This window comes from Telmatherina bonti (genome assembly GCF_933228915.1).
Source record: "Telmatherina bonti genome assembly, chromosome: 2".
Lineage (NCBI taxonomy): Eukaryota > Metazoa > Chordata > Actinopteri > Atheriniformes > Telmatherinidae > Telmatherina > Telmatherina bonti.
In genome coordinates, this window is record NC_136620.1 from 21,580,559 (window position 1) to 21,594,523 (window position 13,965).

General features: G+C 38.8%; 1 protein-coding gene across 1 annotated transcript in view; it reads left to right on the forward strand.

Annotated features, from left to right (window-relative positions):
* Nucleotides 1–6,519: 6,519 nt before the first annotated feature.
* ap3b2 (adaptor related protein complex 3 subunit beta 2) overlaps nt 6,520–13,965 on the forward strand; it is a gene marked incomplete at both ends in the record, with an annotated part of 38,207 nt that continues 30,761 nt past the window's right edge. Inside the window, one exon of the mRNA XM_079260063.1 lies at nt 6,520–6,812. Coding sequence (XP_079116189.1) covers nt 6,520–6,812 — 293 coding nt within the window. The remainder of the gene's footprint in view (nt 6,813–13,965) is intronic.

Consider the following 13,965-nt stretch of genomic DNA (forward strand, 5'->3'; position numbering starts at 1 on the left):
CTTGTTTTGGTGTGATGATGGTATGGATGCTAGCTTAGCTTAGCTGTAGTCTTATGTCTGATTAACTAGCTGTGCATTTATCAACACTAGTTCTATAAAGTGTCAAAATAAAGCAAATGAGCAGTTTGTGGAGCCTTTCTCCCTTTAAAATCAAAACTTAAATTTCTTTAACTCAAAATATATTTAATATTATTTTTAATACAAAAATATTTGGTAGGCTGAAGAATGTTATTTAGCCACAGAGTGGACAAAGTGCACTTCATCTTAAGCGTACACACCTGTGCTACAGAAAACAGCCCTTTGGCTACTTTCCTTTTTTCCCCCCTCTATAAATGTTGAAAAACTGAAATGACTTTCATATCAGAAAATCATTTCTATCCAGATAAAAAAAAAAGATATTAACATTTTTTAGGGTTCTTTTTCAAAATTCTTCATTGTAGTTTTCTCTTTAAGCATGTTAGTTTTAAAGCAACTAAACAAAGCTTACAAAAAAGTAATAAGCCCAATCATTTATGGTCGTATTGGGTGAGAACAGGTAAATATTGGTTTGGGTATTTGACATACAGATACATTTTTCAGATTATTTGTCAGAGCAGTCATTTTTATTTACTTTCATCTATCATTCAGATTATTATTCGTTATGTTGTGTTCTCTGCATGTATTTTGTTGCTGATTTCTCTTGATGTTAATGTAAAAGACTATGGAATGACTGAAATCGGATAAACGTTTTGTATTTTGCCAAACCGAGATATAACCTTCCTACATTGTATGCAGCGATCCTGAGGTTTACTTGAAGCTTCAATAAGCAGTTATTCATGCTTTGATGTCATCATAATTAGCCTACTGCAGCTACACTTGCTGGCCAGTGTATTTGGTAAAATGCATTCCTGAGATTTTGCTCCATATTGACATGATAGCATTACACAGTTGCTGCACATGCGTGATGAGAATCTCTGTTGCTGGATACTATGGAAGACATTGGAGTACAGTCATTATACAACATTGTCATGTTTAACAAACCAGCTAGAGATTGCTTGAGCTTTGTGACACGGTGCATTATCCTGCTGGAAGTATTCATCAGAAGATGACTGTGGTCATAAAGAGCTGGCCGTGGTCAGCAGCAATACTTAGGACGGTTGTGGTGTTTAAACCATGCTCGCTGTGGTCAAAGCCTGAACTTTTGCTTCGAGCCAGGATGGATCCATGTTTTCATGTTGCTTACACCAAGTTCTCATGTCATAAGAATGTAGTAGCTGAAATAGACTCCTCAGACCAGGCAACATCTTTCCATCCTCTATTGTCCAGTTTTGGTCAACGTGTGTGAATACAGCCCCATTTTCCTGTTCTTAGCCAACATATGTATGGCTATCTGTGGTCTTCTGCTGTAGCCCATCTGCTTCAAGCCTAGACATGTTGTGTGTTTAAAGATGGTATTCTGCATACATTGGTTGAAACGGATGCTTATTTCAATCACTGTTGCACTTCTGTCATTTCCAATCAGTCTACCCATATCTTCAATATTTACCAACAATCATGACACTTTCAGAGTCACTTAAATCCTCTATTGTCCTCATTCTCATGCTCAGTTTGAACTTCAGCGAGTTGTCTTGAACATCTCCACATCACCGAATAATGTTAATGTCTTCCAGTTTTTCTCAGTTGCTTTGATGCATTTTTCACAACAGAATTAACATTATCATAACTATTAGTTCAAACTCCACAACACATGATGTGCACAGAATAGCATTTCTCATTGCATTGATCAAATTGCCAGTGCTTTTGGACATATTGGATTTGCTTTCATACAATTCTCTGTTATTTCACAACATACCAGTCATATCAGTTAGAGAGAACTATACTTACAGAATAATCAATCCCCTTAAAATTTATAGTCCTCATTTAATTGTTTTAGTCATTAAATACAACAGAGTTAAACTAGTTATTGAAATCTGTCAAGAAGATTTGAAATGTTTCTTTATATTTTCCTTGAATGATCCCTAAATTGACCAACTGCTCTCAGATGACCATCATCTTTCCCTCATTAGGAGTATATATTGCCTTGCATAATGCTGTGACCATAAGCTAGCCCAGAGCTTATGAAATGGAAATATGAAGCAAATGTATTCAGTGTTAAGTATTCAGTTATCCTGTTAAAAACAGTCATGTGTCACTTTACTGTAGTCTTTAAATGACTGAAGAGCCAGTGTGTAGTGCTGTCTTGGGAATTTTCAGGTAGTGCCTCGGAGATCTGACATTTTTCTTTGCAAAAACACTAACATATTAGATTGTCATATAATAAAACAAATAATAAAACTAGGACCTTTTTTTTCTTATTTTGATGCCTCTGACAGTTTCATTGACATAAATACTTGCTTTTGAGGAATAGACTATGTTTAGCATATGACACACTTTTGCAGGGTATTTTGCAGGGTAAGAGGAAATTACACAGGTGGAAATAATAAAGGGGCCGGTGAGGGAATCTTTATTCTAGTTAAAGTCAAGGTGTTGTTGCCCGTTTGCAGTTGTTCCACAGCTCTGCAGCTGCTCTGCTCATTAAGACAACATGTTCCTCTCACATCAGCCTAGTTCCCGTCACACTGGCTTCCATTCAAATCTAAGATACAGTTCAAAATCCTCCTCCCCATCTATAACGCCTTGAATAAGATTGCATTAGAATAAAATGAGCATTTGACTCTATTTTTTTTGCCAGACCCACAAGGTCCTCTGACTAAAAGGTTTATCAGTTTGCAGTCCTACCCAGACTGAAGACAATCTTCCTTTGAGGACTAGATCTTGAACCTTTAAGTCAAAACTAATGTTTTATTCATTTTTATTTTTTGCCTGCATGTTTTACAGAGTTTCAGACATTGATTTTGCACTAATTTACCTTGTGTTGTGATGGTTTTTGCTCACCCAGCTTCAGATTTGTTGTCTTTTTTCCTGCATTTAACCGTGTTTATACATTTAACACAGCTTTTGTTAAGCATCTTGCCAATTTTTCTTATGTTGTTGCTCTTCTCTTCTGTTTTAGGCAGAATACTTTGTAGCCCAGCTTTTAAAAGTTTCTAATATTTGACCTTGTTAAATATGAAGCTGAATGTCTTTTTATATAAATTCTTTTTTTTTTTATATACAGAACATGATACATGTCAGTATCATTCTAAAACTCTTCAGGATATCTGGCAACTTAATCCATCAACTTTGACATTTCTTCATCTTTCAGCTTTCATCCTTGCCTCTCAGCTTGTAAACAACAGATATACTTGCTGTGTAATGCTCCCAGATTCGTTTGCAAAAACTGCCAATAGAGTTGTACTAAATAAATGTGATAGCCAGAAATGTCACCAGCTCTGCTTTACTGTATTTGACCAGCAGAGGGAGCTTGGTGAGTTTATATCAGCTTGAGACTGTCTCCGACAAACATCATTTATCAGCTGAAAACTATTTGTAGTCGCTCAGTGTGTCCAGTGTTGCCTCTGAGGTCTGTTTGCATAGGCTGATATCTGCTCAGTGACTGTGATGGAACCAGTTTCTCAGTAAGCATTAGGACAAAAGGAGCCAACTCATCCCTCACTGAGCATTGTCACCTTGGAAACGTTGGATTACTGCAGACCCAGTATTGTCACCCATAGATTCACTTCATATAAGTCTAGTAAAAAAAACAAAAACATTTTACTGATTGTATGTAAACTTATTATGGTTAATTTTCTATAATAAGTCGTGGATTGGATTTTGCAAAGTATCGGAACTGGCACAAAACCAACTTTTTAATTAGCAGATCTTGCATTGAGTGATTCAGTTGCTTTCTGCAACATCTTCTCTCCTTTTTGTTTGTTCATCCCTTCTTCAAATTATTTATCCATTATTAAGTAAAAAAAAAAAAACAACATAATCTAAACAGACAAATGGGGTTACAGGGGAGTTTTACTAACTAGAGATTTTTCTCCACAATAAATTACTATAAGTTACAAACAACAAAAAAATAAATGTTGCATGTGCTACTGTTGCACAGTGTGTTGCTGCCTTTATTCTTAATCAGAAAAACAAAAAAGCATCCCAAAATTTAAAAATATGCACGACAAAGCATCATAATATTTAATTGAATGATTTTTCTCCTTTTTGTCCTCTTTTTTTAAAATGAGCTGACACATTTCCTGAGGTCCTAGTGAAATATCTGTGACATACTTTGGATCAAAACATCACAGAAACACTTCACAACAGCTCTTTTTCCATCATTTTACTATGCAGTAATATCTTACAGTTTGCCAACCCCCATCAAACAACAGAATAAATGAGGCTTTGGTGAAACCTGTTTGCTGCAGAAGATTCTAACGTTGCAACAAGAGGACATGCAGAGTTATACATCACAGCCACAAAAAGTATGTGGCAACAGCATATTTACTTGAAATGCATGCTCATTTAACTCATTTAAGTGATTGCTTTCATTCAGTAGAATGATTGTTGTGGGGGAAGGATGGTGTATTCCTGCTGGGAAAAAGGTGATGGTCAAACAACCCAAACTGGTGTGCATTGCAGAGAGTGTCATCAGAATGAGCTCAGTTGTTTCTCTTCAAGCTGAAATAATGCTAAGCTAGCAGGTGTGGGTAGTAACATCATACCCTAATAGCAGGCACATTTGGGTTTAATCTGGGTTACTTTTGGCACTTATGGATCAGTTAAGGCACTGGCAAGTATTGTGTGAAGCAGATGTGGTCCAGATGTCAGTTGCTGGCTTGGACATGGACATGCAAACTGTTTTGTGGGCCAGAATTGGTCCAGATATGAAGAGCCAGTCTGGCTATTGATTCTTTGTGGGGCATTTGTGGTATGTCATGCAGCTGAATTTTATCAGCCACACTCACAAAGATTCAATACAGTAAGTCATGGCTAAATATGGGCCGAACCAGCCTGCAGATGTGGGCCATATTTGGGCCAAACATCTTTTTGCTATCTGGACAGTGTTGTCTTTAAAGAAGTGTTAATATTCCAATTTAACTCTGGAAGCACATTTGCTAAAAGGCTTATTTTCCCTGTGAACCCCGCATGAAATGGATATTAATTATCCAACTTCTGGACATGTGAGAGTTTATTAATTCATGAACCTTTTTACAGAGTATATTCCCTTTGGGATTCCTTAGCCCTCCTTCATGTGGAGTAGTGATACCACTGCAGTGCACCCAAAATCAGGCTCAAATTATTCCAACTAAATAGGGCAAAAAACCTGAGTTAGAGTTGGCTGCAGGAGCCTGGTACCAGAATATAGACATGACTGGATCTTCTAAGAGAAAAAATATTGAAACTTTGATTCTAAATTGCATTCATTCATCTTAAAAAAAAAAAGAAAAAGAAAAAAAGAAAGACATCATGCAGAGACTGGTTGTATATTTCACCAGCAAACACAGCAGCTCCCTGGGGTGTGTATCTGCTGTTGACATCATGGGTCGAAAAAAAAATCACATTAGTCTTTATCAAATGTCAACAAATCCCGACCTGTGACCGATCACAGAGAAAGCATAGGCGCTTCAAGGTGGTTATTTTGGTCCAAGCCCAGTAGAAATGAGAGAAAGAGAGAGAGAGAGAGAGAGAGAGAGAGAGATACGTCCTCATCACGACGCTGCCAAGAAAGCTGAGTCATGTAAGAAGGGGGGGGGGGGGGGGGGGGGGACGTGGCAGCGTGCAGACTGTTAAAAAATGAATGAAACAGAACCGTTTTTTAAACATAATGAGCAAAAAGGAAGAAATGAAGGTGTGATATTAAACAGCATCTGTCACTTAGCAACGCTGTGCTGGCAGTGAGTCCACGTGAAGCCGTGAGTTAACACTAACAGGATTTCTTCCCCCCCCCCCCCCCCCCTTTCAGCCGTGGGTAAAGAATCAGAGCAAAGATGACAAGCGTGAGGGGGGTGGGAGGAGGGGGGTGATAGCGTGGCAAAAGGCAGGAGAGGCTGTGTCATCGTCGGGAGCGCTGGAGCAGAAATACATGCATGTATTGTGTTCGCACAGAGAGAGGCATGGTGCAGCAACAGGAACCACATGAGCTGCTGCTGCTGCGGGAGGAGTCGCGAGAGGAGAGGCGTCACGGCAAATAAAACTCCTCCCTGTCGAGCATCCATTTACTGAGTGGCTGATGCCTGCTGCTGCTGCTTCACTGGATGCACACGGACTCAGCAGCAGGAGGAGGGAGAGGAGGAGGGAAAAAAAGCATAAAGTGCTCTGGAGCGCTGCTGGATTTGGATTAAAGCACCGAGGCAGGAGAGTGTGTCAACCTGTCCGCGCAGGAGCATTTCTAAAGAAGGTTGTTGAGCCAATGTTGCAAGAAACGTCCACACTGGATGTACTATACCTCAGAAAGAAGAAATACTTTAATCAGAGACGCTGCTTTTTGTTGCGTGAAACTGCCTGAGCATCATAAAAAAAAAAAAAAAAATCTCCACTGAATAACAGCAAAGAGCTGCTCGAGATATCTGCATCCTTGTTCTACTTCATCCACCAGTGGTTTTACCGGCTTGAGGCTTAAAGATGACCACCATGCAAAGGCTGCTGCAGCTGCCGGTGAACGCGGTGAACATCGTGAAGACGGTGCAGAGTCAGGTCCAAGGCCAGGAGGAGGACAAGAGCCCCGTGTTGAGTCCGGACAGCGCGCAGCAGGCGTGGTACAGCGCCCTCCAGCCGGATGAGCTGCGGCACCTCCGATCCGGAGGGACAGGTGGAGGAGGAGGAGGAGGAGGAGGCGGTAGTGGAGGAGACCAGGAGGAGCGAGCTCATCTGGAGGAAGGTGGCGGAGGTGGCAGCTTTCAAACTCAGCCACTGCGGTATGCCAGTCTTCTGTTAGAGGAGTTGGAAATGTTGGGATTAAATCTGATGGGGAAAGTGTGTCCAAACTTTTAGCTTATACTGTAAAACAAGTCAGAAAGTCGTTTCAGCTTTCTAAAGATAGAAAGATTCTTTGCATTCTCCCTTTTCCTTTGGATAGTAATAATAAGATTCAATGTTTTTCTAAGCAAATGGTTGAGATGGGATTTAATGATACAGATACAATGGTGAAAAGGGTAAATATTTCAATAGTAATGGGATAACAAAAACTTTCTGGTGTACATCCAAACCAAGCAGTAGAAATGGCTCCAGCAGGTTTATTTCCAAGAGTTGGAAAATTGTCCATTTTTATGACATAAAAGTTAAATTCAAAATCTGCATATTAGAAAAGCTTGAAGAAGAAAACAGAAAAATAGTTGACTATTTTCTTTCTAATTTAAATTATTCTGGTCAAGGAAAACATCAGGAATAAGCTTACTCTGTAATTTCTTACATCTTGTGGAAATTATCCCAAAAAAGGAAGAAGAATTGGAAAGGACTTATTAAAGATATGGCTGTAGATATTGGTAAAAAAAAATTTAAAAAAAATTTAAAAAAAACAATAGTTATCAATTTGATAGGATAATATGGTATTTTAAAGCCTCTGGCTTATCAAAAAAGGTGAATAAACTCAGTAAAGAAGTTAGAAGAAGGTAAGAAAAACTTCTTTTATTTGCTAAGCTGTAAGAAAAAAAAGAATAAAAGAAAAAAAAAATCCAAAACTCTATAGTGTATTTCTAAAGAACCACGTTTCAGGAATCTGACAGACTATAAAGTCAAAGGCCAAAAGAACTGCTCTTAATTAATTAAAGTGCAGACCTCGAAAGAAAAGCACATCAAAGTGTCTCTGAGAGTGAAATGAGCTTAAAGACACGTATAAGTACACTTTCTTTCTTTCCACAGTAGCTTCTTTTCATTTGACAGGACGAGAGTCTTTCCTGAGCAGTGATGATGTTTTCTGGAAACATCTGTCAAGTGGAAAAACAAGAAGTGTTTCTCCTCTAACAGTCAGCTTATGTAAAACAGCTGCATATGAATGCAAAATGCAATTCCTAAATCTTTCACTCTGCTCTGATTCATGCAAATTCATTTTCAAATGATCTTTTTCTCGTGCATTAGTGGCTGGATCTCAAAGAACAAAAATGGCCCTGCATCTGAAGTTGAATTGGTGAATATTGGCCTACTTTCATGGATACTTTCCAGCAGGAGAGGGTTCCTGATCTCTTGGCTTTGGTGCTGTGTAACCTGAGCGCCTGTTTGCTCTGTTGTACCACAGCAGGTTGAATAATTCAGAGCTGTTGTAAATTCTGCTGTCGTCTGGTTGGACGGGACAGAAGGCCAAGAGAAACGGGAGAACCAAGGTTGGTGTAGAATTACTGAAGGCCTTTTTGAGCCTGAAGATCATTTTTCATTTGGCCTTTAACTTTATTTTGAAAATAATTCATTCAAGTGGTAGATAGAGTTTGTAAAACTTCATCATTATGGAGTAACTTGGGGCAGGGCCATGTTTGCCACTGTGCCATTTCTTCTTCTTCTACGAACAGTCTGGAAACATCTGGGAGCTGAGTAGGCCCGTTTTTGGATGTTTGGAAGATAAATGTTTTCTCATTTTAGCTGCTTAGTGATCCAAGTGTGATGCACTAAATGTTTTAGTTGGTAATAAGGTTGGAACTTCAGGTACCTGGACTTTTCTGCCATGAAGTCATATGCTGCCGTAATGAATGCAGTCCAGTGATATCTTGCTGAGAGATCCAAAGCCTTCTCTACTAAAGAGAAGGAAGTATACGCTGCTTTAAATTAAACAGCAGACATCCACGGCTGTTGTATCTTTGGCTGAATCAGGTCAGTCCACTGAATCTTTTGTTTAGCCCAAAAAAAGATGTTGAACTTTGGGCTGTGGGTTCACATGTGCTTATTTCAATAAAGAATGTTGAAAAATAACACACAAGTGATTGCAAGAAAAAACAACTAAATGACATTTGTGAAAAACTCGGCAGTAAAAGGGACAGTTACTAAATGGTAAAAACCCAGTGAGTGTGTGTGTCCATGTCCAACTATGTAACCACATTTCCCATCCGCTACAACATGAAAACAGTATCCCAAAAACACGATGTTGTCTTGTAATAGCAGTATTCATCCTGCTGGACTTACAGTAGGTTCTCAGGAAATTTGGTTCATCATATAATTTGCATACAGAGTGGCTGTCGTATATTTTACCCGTTCACATCTCCAAACTATAAGAGCAGTCTGAATAAAACAAAATGCTGCTTCCAAGGCCTCCATGTAACTAAAACGCATCTTTTTAGTTTCTGATCATCACTGAGTTGCTGAAACAACCTGACGAGGACATCTGGCCGTGCTGTGTTTACGTGTTCCACCCATGTGTGGGCTTTTTCCAGGTTGGTTTATGGTCCTAGGAAAGGAGCGTGCACGTAGGGAAGCCACAATTCTAGATTTTCTTTCTAAGATTATTGTTACAGAAATGGTCACAGCGACCATCACTATTATTAAGTGGTAATTAATTTGATGGTTTCCCTCCCTTCCGTGTTCTGCTGGAGGTTTTCTTCCTGTTAAAAGGGAATTTTTTCCTTCCCACTGTCTCCTCGTGCATGCTCAAGATTGAGGATTGGATCAAAGTTGTGATTTGATGAAATTAATTGGTTTCTATTATAGGCTATGCATTAAATGGTTTGAAATGATGTGTATGTAAAGTGCCCTGTGACAACACTGTTGTGAAGTGGCGCTATACAAATAAAGGTGAATTAAATTGAACTGAATTTCCCAAAACTATTAACGAGTAAAATCCAATGCACACGACTTATAGGTTTAAACGTTTGGGCTGTCAAAATTAATTAACGTAAAAAAATTAATGCAAACAGTTTCATGTGTGAACATGTTTTTGTTCTCTCTCTCTTAATGCATTACTGTGTAAACAACAAAGTTATTACTCCTGCCATAAATAAATATCCAAATTTGGCATTATCTCAGGGAGAAAAGCTGATCTTGGTTTGTAGGTGCTTTGGCACAGCATTGAACTGAATCCACCAAAAACCTCTTCAGCCTCCTTACATATGAAGATTTTGAGAACGGCTGCAGGATGGCCCCTTTGGTATATCAAATAACTTTGTTCATTAATCATGGCACTTGATAGCATGATTAATTGTGATATGAAGCAAGTGTAACATACCTGAAATACATCCTTGTGATAGAGCAGTTCAGGGTGTACACTGCCTCTTGCCAAGTAGCTGCCGGATAGCCTCTTCTCCCTGGACAATATACATTTCAATGTGTGAACGTCTTCATATAGACGTGTTTTGTTTTTTTTTTACAATGTGAAAGACATCTTATTATTTCTCACTTTTCGACCAAATGACAATTTTAATGAGAAATTGGGAAAAGTCGTCATTTCAGCATGTTTACAACAGAGTAATGCTGGGTGACCCCCCTGTCACAACACTACCCCTCTCTCACTGGAGATGAGAACTTGACTAAACCTTGATAACATCGCGATGATCCATCTAGCCTTTAGTTTGGAGAATATGGTGTCAGTGATTGAAATAAGAAGACTTTTCCACTTTGCCTCAGTCCACCTTAACGTCAAAACTTCAAGCTGTTTTTTTTCTATTTTAGGTCAGCCTTTAGCACTATGTAAACAAAGGCTAATCTGGCATCCACCAAGCATCCCATCTCTTCTCTGAGCTCTCTCCAGATATCAAAAATCAGTCCAATGCTGACACTTGCTGTATTTGAGGTTGTCTGATGCTGCGACATAAAGCAAAACCAAGCTGTAACGTGATGAGTGGAAAACACTCTGTGAACTGCAGTCTCTCAGCATTGGAAACACAATGAAATGTGCATTATGAATGTCAGTGTGGCATAAAAATGAGTCGGAAGTGTTCGTTTTGGAAACCTACATGTTGCTTTAAATGAGCTTTGACTTGTAGAAGACAACGGTGCTTCATGTTCACATAAAGCTTTAATCTGTATTTCTAGATGAACTTTTAGACTGTGATTGCAGACGATGATTTTTGGAAGTGCTCCTGAGACCATGCAGAGATCTCCTCTGACTTAAACACACTGCAACTGATGGAGCTACAGATCATTGATTGTCAGCCATCTCCCTGCAGTTTCTCTGAATCGTTCAGTAGATGACTTAATATCTAAGGCCTTTACATTTTTTTCTTGAGAAGCACTCAGAGATTGTGCTGCAACTCGCTGGTGCCATTTATTTTCCCAGATTGCTGAACCTCTCCTTATCTTTACTTCCAACGCATTCTCTTTTTACCTAGTCATATTACGACTACCACTGTGTATGATGCATGTTTATATCAGCTTATAATTCCCCTTTTGACAGGTTGAGTGGCCTACGTACACAAGAAGTAATAAATATTTTCTGGTCTGCTCTTAATTACATCTCCTACAGGCTTGTTTGCCATGAAACAAGCCATATGAGTTCCTGTCACATTATTAATTAGTGAGGCTGATGAAGGTGGTTTATGATCAGTAGCTGTAAAACAAATTAAGCCTCTGAGTCTGCTCTTCAGGTCCCTCCCAGCAGCTAAAAACATGGAATGTTTGTAAAAAAAAAATGTAAAAACCATCTGAATTTTTAAATGATCAACTTTACCTGTTAATCATAATAAAAGAATTTCCTGCTTTCTGAATAATCATAGACATCCAGAGATGATGCAATCTCTTTGCATTCAGCTGTCAGTTATAGGGGCAAGGAAAGGAAAAGGTGTGGGATCACAGGCTGTCATAAACAGAAATCTGTCTAATTTATGGTTAACTAAACCCTATAGGATTTACACAGACTGTGTATAAGATATGCAAATAAGAATGTCTTAACAAAGTCCAGAAGGAAAACACATAACAATTAAATGGTTTCCAGTGATTAAGGAGATTTTCAGCACCTGTACCATTATGAGATGTTTGGAGATTAGGTGGGCGGTCACATTCATGCCCCTGTGGGGAGGATTTATCACTCCATTAGACATGTTGCCACCTATTTTCAGTCCGGTTCTTGTGTCAATTAGCATTACTTTAGTTATTTCTCCATTTCCATAACTTTTCCACGGAGACCATTCCTGATGAGGTTTCAAAGAACTGCAGATGGATCAGGTTTCTGATAGACGTCACTTTCAGTTCCAGTTTATCAGCTGTAGACAGGTTTTTATTTAAATTTTTTTTTTTAAAGCCTGACACATTTTTTGCTCTCTGACTTTTTCTTCAATGGTTTTAAGGACACACTGCACAGTTATAGAAATCACCTTGTTGGTGCAAGAAAATGCTATTTCATGCCCGTCGCACTGTGGTATGTTTGGTGTTTTTCTATATATGAAGCCAAAGAAATGGGATCGAATGATGTGTCTTTGTGACAGAAGCTATGTTATTTATTCTAAGTTGCTTTTCATGTGTACATATGATGTTCATCCTTTCAGTCTAACCCTACAATAGGTTACAGCTTCACAAAGCCTTAGAAAAGACGTATTTCTGCAAAAGAAAGGAAAAGCAGAGTTTTTTTTTCTCCAAAGCCAACATCAAAGGCAGTGGACAAACCTTGTTGGAGTGGCCAGAAGCTGCTACCCATTACTATCATTTCACACGGAGAAATGAAGTATTGGGGCTCTAAATTTTCTCCTAAAAATCAGCATGAACTCATCTTCATGTCTGGTGATTTAGTGCTTCAGGCAAGTTATGTTTGCTTTTATTAGTTAACTGTTGTGGCACCCAGCCACTTATTCATGGTGAAGAAAAATCAGCACAGGCTCACGGCCTTCGTCCAAAAATAATCCAAACTGTGAGGTTTTGCTTTGACGAGCTTTGATGAATTTAGGTTTTGAAGTGCCTGACAGAGTGCGATATGTACTTTGTTATGCAGTGTAATTATTAACAGTTTGACGCTTACAAGCTACATTAAAGCAGAGTTTTTTCCTCCACACAGTAGCACAACTACACACACCTTAAACTCTGGGCAGAGTTGTGATGGATTAACTATTCTGCAGCTGCCATGTCCACACAGATGGCAAGGCCTCCATTTTCTGCTGCTGTGGAAATTCTTTCTTAAACCCTAATGATCACAAAATATCATGGCTCTAATCACAGTAAATTTTTGCAAGAATTTTTGCATAACTTAAAAAAAGATTTAAAAAAAGATGTCTAGCTAAGAGTCTGTTTTAACTTCTTTTTAATATTTAAAACCCAGTTCAGAAATATCCATTCATTCATCTTCTGGGGTCTGGAGCCATTGCATGAGAGACAAGTACACCTTGGACGCTAGTCCATCGTGCATTCTCGCACTCGCTCCCACAGTTAAATTAGAATCACTAGTTAACCCAACATGCACATTTTTGTTATGTGGCAGGTAATTAGAGTACTCCAAACCCACATAGGCACAGGGAGAACATGTAAAATCTGCACGGAAAGACCCTAGATGAGATTCAGTCTGGAACCTTGTTGTGAATCGACAACTCATTTGAACACACCACTGCAGCTCCTACCCATTAATATTAAATGACTGAATCTATAAAACTGTTCTCACGAAAGGATGGAAGACTCAAACATGCATTGCCCAACAGAACAAGAGGCACAATTACATAACTTTATCCAAATATTTAATGTTTGCATTTATAAGTACATGAACGTACATCAGATGAGCATCTCAGAGTAATGCAGACTGCTGTAGCTGCATGCAAGACTGAGAATTTTGCATTTACATCTCACAAATATTTGCATTTCAGTAAGCAAATCCTTTGATTGAACCACACATCTCACACCCTATATACAGTTAAACCCAGAAATACTTAGATAGCAAAACAATTTCCATGATTTGGATTTGATTCGGATACTGGTTCACCTACTTCTGGAGAGTGTTCTTCTCTTAGGTGAACGTTATGAAGTTTTTCTTCACTGTGGAAAGGATCCGACAAACATCCACTTCTGTTGTCATCCATGGAGGTCCAGACCTTTTTTTAATTCCCAAGCTTGCCAGTGCACTTTTTATTTTGCCTCAGAGTGTACCAAACTCTTCTTAAGTCACTCCTTCCATTTCTGCTATCGCACTAGGCTTCCTTCTTTATTCCAGCTAAACGACGATCTGTTTCACATTTGTTG